At 39.5% G+C, this 19,700-nt stretch overlaps 1 protein-coding gene across 1 annotated transcript; it reads right to left on the reverse strand.

Moving 5' to 3' along the window:
- Window positions 1-1,381: 1,381 nt before the first annotated feature.
- LOC111895147 (peptidyl-prolyl cis-trans isomerase FKBP16-1, chloroplastic) lies at window positions 1,382-3,391 on the reverse strand. The gene is made up of 8 exons (XM_023891242.3): window positions 3,236-3,391; window positions 2,562-2,711; window positions 2,466-2,500; window positions 2,290-2,383; window positions 2,142-2,202; window positions 2,029-2,074; window positions 1,752-1,822; window positions 1,382-1,650 (listed from the first exon to the last, which is right to left on the reverse strand). Exons 1-8 carry the CDS (start codon window positions 3,328-3,330, stop codon window positions 1,573-1,575), a joined length of 630 nt encoding a protein of 209 aa, XP_023747010.1. The 5' UTR covers window positions 3,331-3,391; the 3' UTR covers window positions 1,382-1,572.
- Between the last annotated feature and the right edge of the window lie 16,309 nt (window positions 3,392-19,700).

The following is a 19,700-nucleotide window of genomic DNA, read 5'->3' on the forward strand; positions in this document are numbered from 1 at the left end:
TAAATTATGTTGATTTGTTCATGATGTTTATTAATTTTGATATATCTTTAATTTCTTTGAAATTTTGCTAATTTTCAAGAATTCCAGGGATTTGATATGCATACACATGGTAAATAAGCGGGAAAATATGTTTATGAAATTATGAAGTTTTTTTTTTCATACGACAAAAAAAATTCTTGTAATTAGAAAACTTATAAATACGTAAAAAAAAAAGCATGAATATTTTAATACATATGCAAGTCTAATATATCTCTCGTAACGTTGAAAAATCTTAAAATCTACTAACATTAATATTTCTTGACTTTCTTGAAAATATAAACATAATAAGTGTAACAAAATTGGGTAAATATCATTTAATCGGGGATAGGTGCGGTGGGTAATATTGACATATTTTGTTGTCATATAAAAATTTATGAGTATGAGTTGTAAAATGAAATTCAAATTGAAGAACCAAAACAATGATACGTGACGTGTTATTGATTTAATAGTTTGTAACACGGCAGAATGAGATTAACTCTATTCATTTATTAGATACGGAGATTTGTGTGTATGCGAAAAATATTGTTTGAGGGTAGTATAGTCATTCTGCACATTTAATCAGATACAAAATCAAACAGCAAGTTTCAGTCAGAAATTCTAACCCAGTTAGCTTCTAACGTAGTCAGATGTAACTCAGTTAACAACTACCAAACCACCCTTCAAGGGTTGAAAAATTGAATTCCACAAATGAGTTTCAAGGATAAAACCGTGGGCCATGGTGCAAGTTCACATTGACCTTTAAGAGAAATCAACTTACCCTCTTTTTTTTTTTGTTCTTGGTTGGGACAATACATGAACAAAACGGTTGGTTCTTGAAAAAAACTAATTTCAAACCGATCAAAATGAGATTGGTCCTAAAAACAATCAAATTGACCTTAAAAATGACATATGTCAATTCCAAAACTGACCCAAGATTGGTCACATAAAACCCAAGTTTATACACATATAAAAAATGTGTAAATCACATATTACCCAACTTTTCCTTTTCTTTCTTTTATTAAATTTTAATGTATTAATCACTCACTTGCTAAATGAAAAAAAAAAAAAAAAAAAAAAAAAAAAAAAAAAAAAAAAAGAGGCCAACCCTAAAAGGACCGGAGCTTTCTAAGAGACCAACCGGAGACCGGGAATGTGCAGGTGTGGTTGGGACGTAGGTTTAAGAGAAGTTAATGTATGAAAATTAATGATAGACATGATTCATTTTGGAATTAAATATTGGCATATGATTGTATTAATATGTTTCAGACTCTAAATTCTAAAACTAAAAGAAAGGGCAGGGCAGGACCTCATCTACCTAGGGACTAGGGCAGCTGGTGGACTCTTTTATTAAAAGAAAGGAAAGGCAATTTAAGCACAATTATTTCACTCCAATACAATAAAATACATATATATGTAAGAAAATACACCAATTCATTCGGCTAATAATGAACAACAAATTAATATAGCCCTCCCTCCAACTCCAAGTCGATCAGTATGAATATGAATATGAACATCAGAACATGGATATGCATGCACACACACATACACATTGATTCATAAAACCTTGAGGAGCTGCACCTCAAATATCAAGGGCTCCTTTACATGAGACAAAAGGCTGCGCCGAGGACCAAACTGCAACAAATACCATAAATATGATTACTTAAATTCAACTATTCAAGTTAACTTAGTTTAATTTTATGTATATGTATTTATTTTCATTTGATTGAGCAAACCTCATCTGGAATAGGTCCCAATGTCTCGTTAACATATCCAACACTTGGAGGTATCAATGCCCTTCTCTTCCCTGACATAATTAATGTAAAATTTAGTTGTGATCAAATTCAAAACCCTTGGAATTTTATATCTACATTTCTCCATCATTACATTAATCACTGTACAACAAACAAGTCACATATATATATATATATATATATATATATATATATATATATATATATATATATACACACACATATATAAAAATTTAACAAATATGGAATACATACATACCTCCAACCTTCATTCCAATTATCACTTCCTTCAAACCCTTAATAATCTGTCAAATTCACTTCCATTTTACTACTTTGAGCTTTCAACATACAAAATTTATAATAAACAGATACCTCTTTTTCATTCAGAGGAAGTACAACTGGGGATGTTTCACCACTAAATTGATCCACGGTGCTGCAAATTTGAATGAGGAAATGATTCAACTTATTTAATTTCAAATGAAATTAATTTAATTAATATAAAACTACAACCTCACCTCACCTGTGTACAAAATATCCATTTGACCGACGACAAACATAATTGACTTCAACAAAATCCCCTTCATGAGCCTCTTCACCTTCACCATCAATGATATCTATCCATTCCAAAATCATTTAAATCAAACCACTTATCTTTCTATTCTGAAATCTGAGCAATCTGGTAAGATCAGAATTCACCTTGTATTCGGACTCCACTATCAAGCTTTTGGCTCCTGAAATTCAAACACAAATTAATAGCTGACCAATCAAAGCTTAAACAAACCCATTGCATACCTAATAACCTCAGGCTCCTTCATCTCCAAGGCTTCAGCATGGAGACAAAAATTCAGAGGTATCATATGCAAAACCAGCCTTCTTGGAATCATTTTGCTTGTTCCTAATTCTCCGCTTGAGTTTTGGGTTACATGACCAGGCCTCAACAAACTGTGTTCTAGACAAAAGACAAGACACAATGATGGCTGAGATCTCAAGCTTATCAATCAACTTAGAGTCAAGTAGTATGATTTCGTATTTTCCAGCTTAACTGTCATTTCACGTTTCTTACTTCTCATGAATTTAAAATTAACAGATTACACGTAATGCCTGTTACATATGATCATTATCTTTGTATAACAACTTACTTATTCAGTACTTTTTAACATAAAGAATGCAAGGTTTGGGCTTTGAAGTCATCGCCTCCAATATGTTTATTACTTAACAGGTTTGGGTTTTACGCTCGAACAATATAATAACCACTAGATAATAAACTAAATCCTCATAATTTCTTCTTCTAATCAAACCATCTTCTATCTTATCGCTTCAATTTTTCGAGCGGCCTAAAAGTTCATTCTCAATAAAAGAGGATAACATACTGAAACTAGGGTTTACTATCGTAACAATTCAAAACCAAAATTGGAATCGATTAATACTAACTTCAGAAATTCTACCAAAAAATAAAAAATTGATACCGTTGAAAATTAAAAGCGCTTATTAGCTTTTGAAACGGAACAGATCCCATGGTTCCAAGTATCCTGGATTGCTTTGAAAAGTGAGGAGGTTGCATATGCAAGCAACGGATAAGCGGTGGAGTTCTGGACAAGGGGCAACGGATAGATAAATTATCACAAAGTTCAAATTTTGTGTATGTAGGAAAAATATCCCTCGACTAACTTCCATCTTCCAACTTTGGTCCTTTATGAGACTTTTGTTAAATTTGCATCTCTAAATAACTTCTTTTGATAGTAAATAAGATCAGCCGACTCAAAAATCGATGAAAAAAGTGGTGCTTAACACATGTATGGAGACCGATTTTATTCTTATTGGCCTACACGACGTATTAAAAAATAAATTTAAAAATAAAAATCATAAGTGGTCCAATTAAAAGCAATCTGATTCATGTGGTACTTCAAAATTAGTTTATATATATATATATATATATATATATATATATATATATATATATATATATATATATATATATATATATATATATATATATATATATATATATATATATATAAGAACAGTTGTAACACTCTAAATCAGGTATGGCTTGGAAACCCTTGAAGAATTTCAAGTTTGTCATAAATGGTCCTTTGGAGTACGCGGGGCGTATTTATGAGTACGCTTAGCGTACTCAGCATTTTAATCGCGGGGGCATCTCGTGTACGCAGGGCTTACGTAAGGGTACGGTGGGGGTATGCCGGTGAAGACCAAAACCCTAAATTTGGACTTGAGACCCTATTTAAACAACTTATGACCTCTTGGACCAAACCCTATCAGCCTCCTTAGCCCATTTCGTATATTTCAACGGAGGTGAGTGTGATTGAGTGTTTGAGCTTAAGAAGAGGCTTTTGGTGAGCATTTTGGGAGTTCTTTCAAGAAGGTGATTTGCTAGACAAGCTTGGGATGGTTTGGTGCTTCAAGAATCTATATATCTTGCAAGGCTTCTAGAGATAAAAAGTTTGCACCTTTCCATTTAAACCTTTAGATCTAGCTAGGGTTTCTAGTTTGTCCCTTTTTGGTTGATTTTGAACCTCATTTGATGAGATAAGCTACTCCATGAGGTGGGAAGGTCAGATCTAAGGTCCCTTAGTCATTTAGAGACTTAAAAATAAGATCGTGATGGATGTATTGGTCTCATGCATGGATTAAGGACCTTTAAAAGGTCTTAATGGGGGTGTTGGGCGTTTTTGAGGCATGCAAGGGCATAAAGTTGCCAACTTTATGCCTTAGGACATCTTTTCAGACTTAGATCTAGCTTTTGGACGTGAATGACTCGAGCATTAAGCACTTAATGGAAAAAGTTCTTAACATGGGTGTACGTCGGGCATAACTAGATGTACGCAGCGCGTAGTCCCTGAAACCCCATTACGCTGCACGTACCAGGGTGGTACGTTGAGCGTATGCAGCCTAGTCGGACCCTAAGCTGTTTTGGGCCTTTGGACCTCATTTGGATGTTGGGCTTGATTGGATTCAGTGACTTAGGGGCCTTTTCATCCGTTTGGGCCTAGGACATATTGGTGGGGTCTTATTGGGCCAAAGGGCCCATTAAGGGCATTAGACTTGGACTTTGGGGCCCATTTGCAATATTAGGGTAATTGGGCCTTAGGGGTAAGGTTTGAAGGTTGGGCCTTCCTTGTGGTAATTAATGACCCATCATTGATTGTGTTACTATTGTTATTATTTTAGAGAGTTTGGGAGACTATCGATCACTAGGAGGACAGTATTAGTATTCATCGGATGGAGGTGAGTCTTCTCATCATACCTATGGGTCTAAGGCACCAAGGCCGGCCCCTTATGCGAAAATGTTATGTGTATGTTATTCATTTGTGGATTGATATGTTATGTGTTGTTATGTTGGAATGGAAGACTCCAGAGGGAGCCCGAGGCATTGGATATAAGACGATGTGGGGTAGCCCATGGCGTTCCTAGGTAAAGTCCATGTGGGGTAGCCCATGGCATTGGACGTAAGGCCATTGAGGTAGCCCATGGTAGTCCTAGGTAAAGACCATGTGGGTAACGCATGGCACTTTTGTTGGATCGTATTGCTTGATTTATGTGGTATGTGTGTAGCTCTATTAGCTATCAGGTTGTGTGTATGTGATTGTGTGTGGTATGCTCTGGGAAACTCACTAAGCATTCGCTTACAGGTTGTTGACTTGTTTCAGGTACTTCTGAGCCTAAGGGCAAGGGCAAGGCGTGATGACGTGGCGTGCACTCTATCTCTATTTTTTGGTATTTGGGACCCTCTGATGTTTTAAAAAGGGAAACAATGATGTAATAAATGTTGATTTGAAAACAAATGTTGAGAACCCATGGTTTATACAATTGGTTTTGATTAATCAAAAATGAAAAATTTTCTTTGTAAAAATGGATCGTTACAAGTTGGTATCAGAGCCTTGGTTTGAGGGATCCGGGCACACCCTCAGGTGTGTCAGGACTCAAACTAAGGAAGTGATAAATGTTACCAAAAGTAACCTAAAAAGGCTTTAAAGTAAAACCCAAAAGATGAGAGTGCAACGCGCGTGATCAGCCGAGCCAAATAAGTAGTTTCCCAATTTGGATAGCCGTGTTATACTGATATTGAGCTTTGTATTATGTGGAAATTGCTAGGTGTATGTTTTAAAAATTGATACGGTTAGGAGCTTATAGCCTCAGAATGATTGATTTGGCCTTATTTTCTTTTCCTTGTTTGGATGTGGTCTTAGGGTAGAATCTTTTATTCGAAAGCCTATTTGATCCTCTCTGTGTATAATTTGCATGCAAAAGCAGCCGGTTGTGATTGGTTTGATTGCTATGGATAAAACAAGTCATAGGGCAGCCCAGGATTTGTTTAGTGGGGTAGTTGGGTGTCAGGGTATTATGTGGGATTGATTTGGGGTCATCAGGTGGAGCAGTGGACGAAAGGTATAGGTAGGTGTGGAAGGTAGTATTGGGCCAGTACTACTGGAAGCACAGGACCTGTACCCAAAACCACGTTCTATCTGGGGACTCCAAAGGGGAGGGAAATCAGTGTAGAAGGACCCTCGTTAGGGATATTCTGATCATTATGTTTTGGTATTTCAGTTCAGCATGGTGATGACACGATTGGGAGCAGGGGGATCAGGATCAGGATCAGGGTCGGGATCTGGATCCGGAGCTAGGTCAGGCGGTACTGCTGATGGTATTGATGAGAGGCTGCGTGAGTTAATTGCGGCCGAGGTTATGAAGGTCATCCTTGAAGCTACCCCGGTCATTTTTGGGACGGTCAAGGAGGGCATGATGGAGATCATGGAGGAGAGACTTAGGGAATTCAGGGCTGATGTTACTGCGAGCCTGGGTGGAGCCCGAACTCCATCGTTTCGTGAGTTCAAGGCATGTGGAGCTCCAGAGTTTTCAGGGTTCAGGGACCCCATTGTGAGTAGACGATGGATATCAAACATTAAGAATGCCCAGCGCACGATTTCTTTCCCGAAGGAGGAAAAGGTTGGATTTGCTTCCTGCATGTTGAGGGACAGGGCCCGAGATTGGTGGGGCGAGGTTACCAGTCAGGTGGGAGCAGCCGGTGTGGCTGAGATGACATGGGCTGAGTTTTTTCAACGTTTTGATTTGGAGTTTGCACCGCCTATTTTGGTGCAACGGTTGGTGAGAGAGTTTCATGGCTTGCAGCAAACTACCGAGACTGTGGCGGAGATCACCGCCAAGTTTCGAGAGCGAGTGTTGTTGATTCCGCAGTATGCTATTGATGAGGAGATGAGGCGGACCCGATATCATGCTATGCTGAGGGATGATATTCGGGAGTTTGTGAGCTTTACAGGGTGCAAGAACCTGAACGAGATGGTGGAGAAGGCCCGTGAGAGGGAAATGGAGTTGGAGATCCGCACGAAGCGGAAGACTGAGTAGGTTCAGGAAGCGAGGGCTCAAGCTAAGAAGCCTAAGACCTCCGATTCTCTGGGTAAGGGCCAACAGGGCCGGGGCCGGTGTGCCAAGTGTGGGAGGTTTCATAGTGGGGCTTGTCGGAAATCCGGGATATCAGGATGCTACTCTTGTGGTCAGCAGGGCCACATGAGTAAGGATTGCCCCAAGAAGGGTTTGATATGTTTTCACTGCAATTAGACAGGCCATAAAAAGGTTGATTGTCCGAGATTACAGAGAGGAGAGGGAGGATCAGTGGCGGAGCCCGCGCCCACCACTATGAGGATTACAGATGGTTGCCCTGTCAAGGTGGAAGCCCCAACGGTGAAAAGCCACGCATTTCCGTTGACTACCGAGGAGGCTCGGGCAGCGCCAAATGTCGTGGCTGGTATGTGTTTACTCTTCTCTGATTTATGTTGAAAAATGCTTATATGTATGTGTTATTCTTGCTATAGGGACCTTTTTGGTCAATGGTATGTCAACTCACGTTTTGTTTGATTCGGGTGCTACTCGATCATTCGTATCACTTGCGCTTAGCAAGAAGTTCCGAGACACGTCGGGGACTCTAGATACCCCGCTCGAGGTAGAGATTGCAGATGATCGCACGGTGAGTGTTGCGAGGGTATATCAGGACTGTGTCCTGAATGTGCATGGCGAGAGGTTTCGCCCTGACTTAGTTCCCATACCCTTGCAAGGATTGAAGGTGATCATCAGGATGGATTGGTTGGGGGGCAACGAGGCCATGATTGATTGTGAGCGGCAGTTGTTTATGGTTCGAACCCCAAGGGGGGAGAACTAGTTATTCAGGGAGAGAGGGCCTCACAGGGCCCAACCCTCTGTTCAGCCGCGAGGGCTAGGAGGTTTTTGCAGCAGGGCTGCATGGGATTTTTAGCTTATGTTTAGGATACGCGAATAGAGTCAGTGACGGATATTGACAGTGTGCCAGTAGTGTAGGATTTTCGGGACGTTTTTCCCAAAGAGTTGTCTGGTGTGCCTCCGGAGAGGCAAGTGGAGTTTCGCATCAATTTGGTGTCGGGTGTTGCTCCGATAGCCAATACACCGTATCGGTTGGCACCACCAGAGATGTAGGAGTTATCTACGCAGCTTCAAGAGCTGCTAGACCGAGGGTTCATCCATCCGAGCAGTTCTCCATGGGGAGCACCGATTCTTTTCGTAAAAAAGAATGATGGATCGCACAGGATGTGCATTGACTATAAGGAGCTGAACAAACTGACGGTGAAGAACCGGTATCCTTTGCCGAGGATCGATGATTTATTTGATTAGCTTCAGGGTGCATCTTGGTTCTCCAAGATTGATCTTAGGTCTGGGTATCATCAGATGAGGACTCAGGATGAGGACATACCGAAGACAACCTTCAGGACTTGTTATGGGCATTATGAGTTTGTGGTGATGCCATTTGGGCTCACCAATGCCCCGACAGCGTTCATGGATCTCATGAACCGAGTTTGCAGACCGATGTTAGATCAGTCAGTGATCATTTTTATTGATGATATTTTGGTCTACTCCAAGACCAGGGAGCAGCACGAGCAACATTTAAAAGAGGTGTTGGAGACCTTGAGGGTGGAGAAACTTTATGCAAAGTTCTCCAAGTGTGATTTTTGGCTGCAGGAGGTGTAATTTTTAGGTCATGTCATCAATCAATAGGGAATTTCGGTGGACCCAGCCAAGGTGGAGGCTGTTATGCGATGTGAGGTACCGAGGAATGCTTCGGAGATTCGTAGCTTCTTGGTTTTAGCAGGTTACTATCAGAGATTTATCCAGGATTTCTCCAAGATTACGGTGTCATTGACCCATTTGACCAAGAAGAATGTGACTTTCCGGTGGGATGTGGATCAGCAGAGGGATTTTGAGACTCTGAGGCGGAGGTTATGCGAGGCCCTAGTCCTAGTACTACCTGAGGGGTTGGATGATTTGGTGGTATATTGTGATGCATCGATCTCAGGGTTGGGTGTAGTGTTGATGCAGAAGGGGCACGTGATTGCTTATGCCTCGAGGTAGTTGAAGCCTCACGAGGCGAATTACCCCACACATGATCTGGAGCTGGGGGCGGTGGTGTTTGCCCTCAAGATTTGGAGGCATTATTTGTATGGGGTGCGGTTCATTATTTATACCGACCATAAGAGTTTGAAGTATTTTATGGATCAGTAGAACCTTAATATACGACAGAGGAGATGGTTGGATGTACTGAAGGATTATGATTGTTAGATCCAATACCATCCAGGGAAGGCCAACGTGGTGGCCGATGCATTGAGTCGCAAGGCGATAGGGTCGCCGATCAGGGATATTTGTATAAGGATGATTGTGAGTTCACCTTTGTTGGACATGATTCGAGGAGCCAAGGTTGAGGGGGTGAAGAAAGAGAACTAGAAAATGGAGAGAATTCGGGGGCAGTATCCTTTGTTCGTTAAGGATAGCCGTGGTTTGTTAACACAGTGTGGCTGAGTATGGGTACCAGTATCAGGGGGAGTCAGGTAGAGGCTATTAGAGGAGGCACATAAATCCAAGTTTTCTATACATCTAGGTGCAAAAAAATGTATAGGGACTTGAGGTTGGGTTATTGGTGGCCTTGTATGAATAGGGAGATCGCCTGGTTTGTGGAGCGGTGCTTGACCTGCAGGAAGGTCAAGGCCAAGCATCAGTGGCCTGACGAAAAGGTTCAGCCGTTACCTATTCCCATGTGGAAGTGGGAAGAGATCGCTATGGACTTCATTACGAAGCTACCAAGGACGGCGAGGGGAGTGGATGCCATATGGGTTATTGTGGATAGATTGACGAAGAGTGCTCACTTCATTCCGATATCTTAGAGTATATCCGCAGAAAAGTTGGCAGACATCTATGTGCGAGAGATGTTGGCTAGGCATGGGGTGCCGGTGTCAGTCGTTTCGGACAGGGATGCTCGGTTTACATCCAGGTTTTGGAAAATTCCACGAGGAACTGGGGACTCAGCTGCATTTCAGTACAGCTTATCACCCTCAGACGAACGGTCAGAGTGAGAGGACAATCCATACATTGGAGGACATGCTGCAAGCATGTGTGCTGGATTTTGGAGGAAGTTGGGATATGTACCTTCCACTGGCAGAGTTCTCATACAATAATAGCTATCATGCCAGTATCGATCGAGCTCCCTTCAAAATGCTATATGGTCGGAAGTGCAGGATCCAGTATGTTGGGACGAGGTCGGACATCGGGTCATGGGAAGCACGGAGGTGGTGCTCAAGACCACCGGGTTGATCCACCAGGTGCGCGACTGGTTACGGGTCGCACAGAGCCGTCAGAAGAATTACGATGATCGTCGGCGATCGGATCTCAAGATTCAGGAAGTAGATTTTGTTTTGCTGAAGGTGTCACCCTGGAAGGGGATTATCAAATTTCGCAAAAGGGGCAAGTTGGGGCCTCGGTTCATAGGCCCATTCAGGATTATAGCCCGAGAGGGCAAGGTAGCGTATCGTTTAGAGCTTCTGGAGGAACTCAGTCAGATTCACACCACCTTCCACGTGTCTCAGCTTCAGAAGTGTGTTGCCGATGAGTCTGAAGTTATATCCCTCGATGATATTCAGGTGGATGGAGGCCTGAATTATGTTGAGAGGCCAGTTGCCATCTTAGATAGGAAGAAGAAGGGCCTTTGGAACAAGGAAGTAAAGTTGGTAAAGGTGCATTGGCAGCACCAAAGGGCTCCGAATGGACGTGGGCATCAGAGGAGCAAATGCGGGAGCATTACCCCGAACTGTTTTCGGGTGCAGACTCCGAGGGCGAAGTCTAGTTCAAGTGGGGGAGAGTTGTAACACTCTAAATCAGGTATGGCTAGGAAACCCTTGAAGAATTTCAAGTATTTCATAAATGGTCTCTTGGAGTATGCGGTGCGTACTTATGAGTACGCTTAGCATACTCTGCATTTTAATCGCGGGGGCCTCTCGCGTACGCAGGGCGTACATATGGGTACGTCGGGCGTACGCAAGTGAAGACCAAAACCCTAAATCCGGACTTTAGACCCTATTTAAACAACTTATGACCTCTTGGACCAAACCCTATCAGCCTCCTTTGCCCTATTTCATATATTTTAGCTGCGTTGATTGTGATTGAGTGTTTGAGCTTAAGAAGAGGCTTTTGGTGAGCGTTTTGGGAGTTCTTTTAAGAAGGTGATTTGCTAGACAAGCTTGGGACGGTTTGGTGCTTCAAAAATATGTATTGTGGACATCTTGCAAGGCTTCTAGAGGTAAAAAGTTTGCACCTTGCCATTTAAACCTTTAGATCTAGCTAGGGTTTCTAGTTTGTCCCTTTTTGGTTGATTTTTAACCTCATTTGATGAGATAAGCTACTCCATGAGGTGGGAAGGTCAGATCTAAGGTCCCTTAGTCATTTAGAGACATAAAAATGAGATATTGATGGATGTATTGGTCTCATGCATGGATTAAGGACCTTGGAAAGGTCTTAATGGGGGTCTTGGGCGTTTTTAGGCATGCAAGGGCATCAAGTTGCCAACTTTATGACTTAGGACATTTTTTAAGACTCAGATCTAGCTTTTGGACGTGAATCACTTGAGCATTAAGCACTTAATGGAAAAAGTGATTAACATGGCTGTACGTCGGGCGTAACTGGATGTATGCAGCGCGTAGTCCCTGAAACCCCATTACGCTCCGCGTACCAGGGTGGTATGCTGAGCGTACGCAGCCCAGTCGGACCCTAAGCTGTTTTGGGCCTTTGGGCCTTTGGACCTCATTTGGCTGTTGGGCTTGATTGGATTCAGTGAGTTAGGGGCCTTTTCATCCGTTTGGGCCTATGACATATTGGTGGGGTCTTATTGGGCCAAAGGGCCCATTAAGGGCATTAGACTTGGACTTTGGGGCCCATTTTCAATATTAGGGTAATTGGGCCTTAGGGGTAAAGTTTGAAGGTTGGGCCTTCCTTGTGGTAATTAATGACCTATCATTGATTGTGTTACTATTGTTATTATTTTAGGGAGTTCGGGAGACTGTGGATCACTAGGAGGACAGAACTAGTATTCATCGGACGGAGGTGAGTCTTCTCATCATACCTGTGGGTCTAAGGCACCAAGGTCGGCCCATTATGTGAAAATATTATGTGTATGTTATTTATTTGTGGATTGATATGTTATGTGTTGTTATGTTGGAATGGAAGACCCCGGGGGGAGCCCGAGACATTGGATATAAGACCATGTGGGGTAGCCCATGGCGTTCCTAGGTAAAGTCCATGTGGGGTAGCCCATGGCATTGGACGTAAGGCCATTGAGGTAGCCCATGTCAGTCCTAGGTAAAGACCATACGGGTAACCCATGGCACTTTTGTTGGATCGTATTGCTTGATTTATGTGGTATGTGTGTAGCTCTATTATCTATCAGGTTGTGTGTATGTGATTGTGTGTGGTATGCTCTGGGAAACTCACTAAGCATTCGCTTACAGGTTGTTGATTTGTTTCAGGTACTTCTGAGCCTAAGGGCAAGGGCAAGGCGTGATGACGTGGCGCGCACTCTATCTCTCTTTTTTTGGTGTTTGGGACCCTCTGATGTTTTGAAAAGGGAAACAATGATGTAATAAATGTTGATTTGAAAACAAATGTTTGAGAACCCTCGGTTTATGCAATTGGTTTTGATTAATCAAAAATGAAAAATTTTCTTTGTAAAAATGGGTCATTACAACAGTCCATGTATTTTAATTATGGGTTATGGTTGTTTGATACTTGTTGATTGAGTCAGAGACCTAACTATGTTTGAAGTCTGACTGAATTTACATGTAACTGAAATAATGTTGTTTGATTATACGTCTCACTGACCGTGCTGAATGATGAAAATGACAATTTTACCCTTTTATTATGTTTGCATGGCTAACAGTTATGCACTATACTCTTTCAAATTCCTTAACATCTTTAGAAAATCAATTACAATTTGCACTATATCATATGCTTTAAATGCAAAGTTCACAAAGTAATCTACACTTGAATTAGTTTATAATTACCACCACACCTGGACCACCTTGGTCAAAGTAATGAAATATGCTTGATGCATAAAAGGACGATGATCACAGAGTATTTTACACTTAAAAAACAACTATAAACCAATCAAAGTATTGGCAAAATAATTAGACAACCCATCATAATTATAAAATGCTATCAAAATTGTAGACTTGATGCTCATGGTTGTGTTTTATCTTTATATAATGTTTCCACCAATACATCAACATCCTTGAACAACATTCCATTTCCAGAACCCTCACCACTTCTGCTTTTTAGTTTGTGTTTTAACATCCTCTTCACCATCTACAATTCAATGAAAATCAGAATTAAACCTTTTAGTAAAAGCGCAGTTCATGAACTTTTCCAAAACAACATTATTCATGAAACTTTCCAAGCTTCAAATTTGAACTAATGAAATTCAAGTTGGAGACAATCGAATTGAAGAGAATACAACCGAAGGTCCTAAATCCTAATTCGCTTAAAATTCAAATACTTTATCATTTCTCGAGTTCTTATTAAAAAAAACTTGATTCAATTCACAACTAAAATTTCCATACATCTGCACTCAATGCACCCTAAAAAGACACAATACATGGATCAGTTATTAAAATTTAATGGTATTGAGCTTTTATTTCATATCAAACTTATAAAAACATCATGAAGAATAATTAGTTAGTTATAGAATGTGTCATATAAACCTCCTGTCCTCCTAGATGTTTGTTAACACTCCAATTTAATTCTAATAACTCACTGATTTCAAAAGTGGATTCAAAATTTTGGAACAAGTCAACAAATTACTAAGAACTTCAATATTGAAGAACAAAACAACTTACTTGGTCCCTTTTTGTCTCAATATATGAAATTGCTCAGGAGAGAGAATTCAAGATGGCGGAGTCTTTTCTTGTGGTGAAATCATCATTGATTTCAAATAGGGAAGGTCCGATTTTAGCATTATTTCCAAATGGTGTCACCAAGGATATAGAAATGCACGCCATTCATCCTCTGATTTCTGAATGGAATCAACAAAATTAACAATTCAATCTTATTGAATTTCATGGTGGTGGAGTCTTTTCTTGAGGTAAGAATCGATTTCAGATGGGGAAGGTTCGATTTCAACATCAATTTTATATGGTGTCGCCATGGTGGATGGGAAGAAAAGAGGAGAGAGGCATAGCAGGGGCAAAGGGCGATTTAGCTGGAGTTGTCGCTCAAGAACAAGGAGATCGATGCGCTTAGGGAAAGGGCAACTAAAGGAAGTTTTTTAGTAAGCTATAATTTTTGGATGACTCAGTCAGATGACAATGACCCGATCAGATGACAATGACCCGATCACGCGTATCAAGTGTATAAAACAAACAATCTAATTGGTGTTGGAAATTTGGGGTAAGAAAGCACTTGAAATTCTGAGAATCATGATGAACACTTTCAAATTGAAGTATTTCGGCGGTACTCCCGAAATCTCAATTGGATAAGACTCAGAAAATTGAGAGACAAGTATAGATAATGTTAGATGGTAGAGAAATTACATATTCTCCTAATTTTTCTTCCTAATTATCTTCTTACCCACATGAAATGGTGACAAGTGTCATATTTTGATAAAATTGATAATATGTTAAGATACTTATCATCATTTTACATGGAATGATTTTTGTGTGTACTAGAAAATGATGACCAAAAAACCACCTTTATCTGAAAACTATCAGAAAACAGTTGTATGTCCCAAAACTGTCCAAACTACCATAAGACGGTTTGTAATAGTCATAAACTGTCACAAAAACGGATTTTTAATAAGAGTCAAAACAAAGTCAAAATCGGGTCATTTTTTAAGAATTTGGATTTATGATGCGTTTTTAACAAAGCAATATAACAATTTCTGTTAGGTACCTTTTTAGTAAATTCATTTCAATGACACCCAAAAAATTTCCAACATTTCAATGATGCCCATAAAATTTCCATTACTTGTTACATATAATTAACAAATAAGAAGTGGAATCAATCATAATAATTAACAAAAAGGTATTTGGTGTAATTTGAACAAAAAATATACAATTTATAGTTACATTGTTGATACAACTTTTCATTTGATCCACAGAATGCTAAATTATGTTTAGTAAGGAACTTCACTACTACAATGATTCTCAAAAGGACTTGTTTCCAGTAATCTCTTTTTCTTTCCTGAATTGCTCGTATTGAACTCTATCAATGGTTTCATTCAAGTTTAATCTTTTACGCATATCAAACCACTTTTTCCTATTTGTGAGATGATCCAAAGAAATTTGTGTTCTTTAACTCTAGTGGTTACATGGTGCCAATCTGAATAACCTTCATCACCCAATTTACCTTTCGAAATCCCTTTTCTAAACACTTTACAACAGAAACAAAATACCTTGTCGAGCTCTTTCAAATATAATAACCATTCTCTATCACACTTCTCCAAATTTGATAAAGTTCTCGTATATAAAGCTGCAAAAAAGCGTCTACCAAGTTTATCGTAGGGACCATACATAATACTAGTATCTCTTTTAGGACCTTTCTCGACCAAATGTTTAATCTCCTCATAATTAAGGTTTTCCCGCCTTCCTAGATCACATATATCAACAAGCTCTTTAATAGACTCTTGTTCTTCTGCCTCTTCTACTTCTATATGCTCTTGCTCTGCAACATTCTCTTGCTTTTGAACATGCTCATCAATGTGCTCTTCAACATATGTTTCAACAGGTTGTCTATATATAAACTTATCTAGAGCACCGACATCTACATTTCTCTTTTCCTCATCTAGTTTTTGCTTTTTACATTTTCGACAACTGGATGGTTGTTTAGACTTCATCACTACAAGTTCATTAGTTTCAATTTTCAACAAAAATTAATTACAAAAAACATAACCCGGTAAACGAATAATGATTCAACATGACAACATTCATTCATAATTCAACATTTAAGATTTCAAGTATTCAAGAATCATTGAATGATTGAATCAATAATATGATATAATGAATTAGTGGTAACTATAAAACTGATAATGATTGACATCATTCAAGTGATTTAACATGATTGTTGGAGTAATTCAAAATATGGGACAATATAGACCCAAGGGTATTTTGGGAAAAACATTCTAATTTTATGTTTTTGAGTTAGTTTAGGATTTGAAGAATGACAACATTCATTCATGATTCAACATTCATGATTTCAACATTCAAGATTTTAAGTATTCAAGAATGAAGAATCAAGATTCAAGATTTCAAGGAATTGATAATGATAAAACATTAAAACTGATAAAAGCTAAATCTTTCAATATGATGTAATTTATAATGATAATTGTCTAATTGTCTAATTGTAACTGATAAATTGAAAACTGTAAAATTAAATTTGATAATTGATATAATCGTTTACCTGATTGAGTGATTGCCGACCTGATTAGTGTTTAGATTAAAACCGATTTGCTACCCTTGAATGTTGTGGTCGTTGCTGACTTACTGTCTCGCTTAGAGGAATAGAGGCTTAGAGCAAAAGGAGAATTAGTGAATTACGATTTACAAATTAGTTTTAACACATTGCACATGCTGTCTTCCACCTTATGTGACCCATTACTGGATTATTTGTCTATTTTGCATTTACTTTACTTTGGGCCAAAACTGATATGGTACATTAGTATTAAAAAAATTGGGACCCTAAAAAATGAAGGCCTTGTTCATGTTGTGACAACCCAAAATTTCTATCTTGTAAAGCCAATCAATTCAATCAAATGTTAGACTTGTTTCTGTTAACTTTTAGCTTTGTTAAGAGTTTTCTTGAGAGTTCTAAGCCTAGTACACTCAAGGATTGTGTGTTAGGAAGTGTTAACTTGAGATCATTGAGTTGCAATTGAGCCGAAAACACCTTCACAAGGAGTTCGCGACCGCAAACTAGGGTTCACGCCCATTAAACCGTGTTGGTCGTGAACCCCTCTTCATATGTATGGTGTTCCTTCATTATTTCTTCATTTCTCACATCTTCAAGTCAAGAACTCTTAAAACTCTCTCAAGTACCATCAAGAACACTCTCCTTTCTCTTCAAAATTGTAAGCTATTCTTCCATTTTTACTTGATGTCCTTCATATCCATGTGAAGCTCTTTGATTTCATCAATGAATTCCACAATTTTGGTTTAGATCTTCAAATCATCATCTTTTCACCAAGAACACCAAGAACACACACTTGTTCTTGGGACGTAAACTCCCTAAAGGCTTCCAAAACGTAAGTATCTCTTCTATCATCTACTTATCCACTAGAAACACTTGATTCCAACCATGAAACAACCACTTATTTGCATGATCTTCAAGAGTTCACAGCCGTGAACTCTTCATAGGGCCGTGAACCCTTCATAAGATCTTGATGTGGTCGTGAACCCTTCATCCATGGCCGTAAACCCTTCATAGGATCAAGTCTTGGCTGTAAACCCTTCATAGGATCAAGCCTTGAACCGTAAACACTTCATGTGTGGCCGTAAACACTTATAGTGTGGCTGTGAACACCCTTCCATCAATCATATATGATTGTAACACTTCATTTCAAGTGTTTCTGTTGAGAGAGAAACTTGGAGACACACTTGAACAAACGTTAGAACAAGTATATTGCAGAATAGTTAATCTCAAAGGATCTAAAAGCTCAACAATAATATAGTTAGATAGTTAGATAGTTAGTTGCGGAAAGTAAAGAAATATAAATGACAACAATTGTGATATCAAGAATACACTTAAACTGATTCATAACAAGGAATGCATTCACTCCGAGTTAGTAAGGAAGATCAAGTTTAGTGATTAAGTCTAGAATACTTGCTCCGAAGAGAGGTTATGTTTTGGTAGCAGTTTAGAGTGTGAAGAGTAGTAAGATAGAGAAGAAAAGAAGATAACTTGGAGAAATATATTCAGAATAATTCACAAGTCATCGAGTGATAGAGAGATAATTGAAGAAGAAATCTTGTGTATTAAGAAGTTGAGAGGTGTATTTCAAAACATGAGAAAGAGTCTCTATATATAGAGTTTCAGAAACAACTACTCTATAAGCAGCCGTGCAAGGCATGCTGGATAATAAAGTACATTACATAAATATAAGTAGAGGAAATAACAAAGACCGCGGATGCTGAAGACGTGTTGACTTCGGATGCTGAGATGATTGTTGATGGAGAACAGTTGCGGTTGATAGATGATTACGGTACCTTAGTTTAAGAGGATCACTTTTATGTTTCAACAATTTCCCCCTAAGTGACCTCTTTAACATCGGTTCAAGTGTCAAGTTTAAGAAACTTGATCAAAATCCACCAGAATTTTCTGACATTTTCAAGCCAAGTGATTCTTCTAGAGGTTCAAACTTGACTTCAGCAGTAGTGTGCTTTGATCTTTCTACTGCGGTCTTGCAGATGTCAAGTTGTTTCTTGGGCAGGTGATGCATAACATTCATTGGTATGAAGTACTTGACGTTGTCTGCCTTCCGTTTGAAAATGATCCCAAATTCAGGAAAGTTTGTTGCGGCTAATGATCTTTCTTCAAAGCTTTCGGTAGGCATTGGCACAGGTTCAAGTGGGGGAAGATCAAACTTCCTGATGATGGTGGGGTGGATATCTGCATCGATCTTGGCGAAGTCACAAACTGTGTCCCTTAGAAAGGATTTAGCTTTGTCGAGTGCCATTTGCATCTTCGGATGCTTCTCTGCCTTGTTTTGGAATACTCTGGCAATGAGGAATATTTCTTCCGAATTCATACATGGAAAATCTTCCTGAGTTCGTATGTAGTCATGCTCTCTTCTGGTAAGAGTGTATTGAACAAAGTCAGCCTTCATGAATTTCCGCATCTTGTAATTTTTAACTGCGGACGGTCTATCGTTAGACCATATGTTTTCCACAGAAGAGCCATGCTTCGCATAAAAGCGATTGAGTCTTTCAAATTCCATAGGCATTCGTTTGTGATCAGGGAGACTACAGTTAAAGGATTCAAAAACTGCAAAATACTTGGCTTTGGGAGAGATTGGAATATCCCAATAACCATCGGAGGGGGGTTCAGCATACGTGAGATGTGGAGTGTAGTCTTCATCTAGCAGCCTGCGGAGCGGATTGACCCATGAGTTAATTAGCGACTCATCAATCATTGTATCAAATCCGCATTCTCTCCAAATGAGTTCAGCAAGCTTGGTCGTTTTCCAATCGTGTTTCCTTTGGGCTGCGGTAGGAGACTCTGTGGAAATTGCTGATGACATATTTTCCTCAAGATTTTTGAGGTGAGGAGGAGTTTTAGGCCTATTGAGGATGTTGTTTTTAGGTGAAGAGTAAGGAGATGGAATATTTTGGGATGGTGGAGGTGAGGGCTGCGGTGTGGGAATTTTCTTTGTGGAGATGGGAGGACTCTAATGGATGGATGTATCCGAGCGATGGGCTTCTTCATCACTTCCCCCTCTTGAGGGATGCAACGGAGGTGCTTCCTCAAGCCATTGTTTAAGGCCATCCACTTTGGCACAAACTTCTGCAAAGTGAGCTTTCATTGTTTCGGCCAGCTGTGAGTTGTTTGGAGTGGAGGAGTTGA

Source organism: Lactuca sativa, chromosome 5 (assembly GCF_002870075.4).
Source record: "Lactuca sativa cultivar Salinas chromosome 5, Lsat_Salinas_v11, whole genome shotgun sequence".
Lineage (NCBI taxonomy): Eukaryota > Viridiplantae > Streptophyta > Magnoliopsida > Asterales > Asteraceae > Lactuca > Lactuca sativa.

Excerpts from the sequence above, each read along its gene's own strand:
- LOC111895147 (XM_023891242.3), bottom strand. The coding sequence starts at position 3,330 with ATGCAACCTCCTCACTTTTCAAAGCAATCCAGGATACTTGGAACCATG. Across the intron at positions 2,501-2,561 it reads AAGGAGCCTGAGGTTATTAG|GAGCCAAAAGCTTGATAGTG; the intron begins GTATGCAATGGG and ends TTTGAATTTCAG. Across the intron at positions 2,075-2,141 it reads TTCCTCTGAATGAAAAAGAG|ATTATTAAGGGTTTGAAGGA; the intron begins GTATCTGTTTAT and ends TGAATTTGACAG.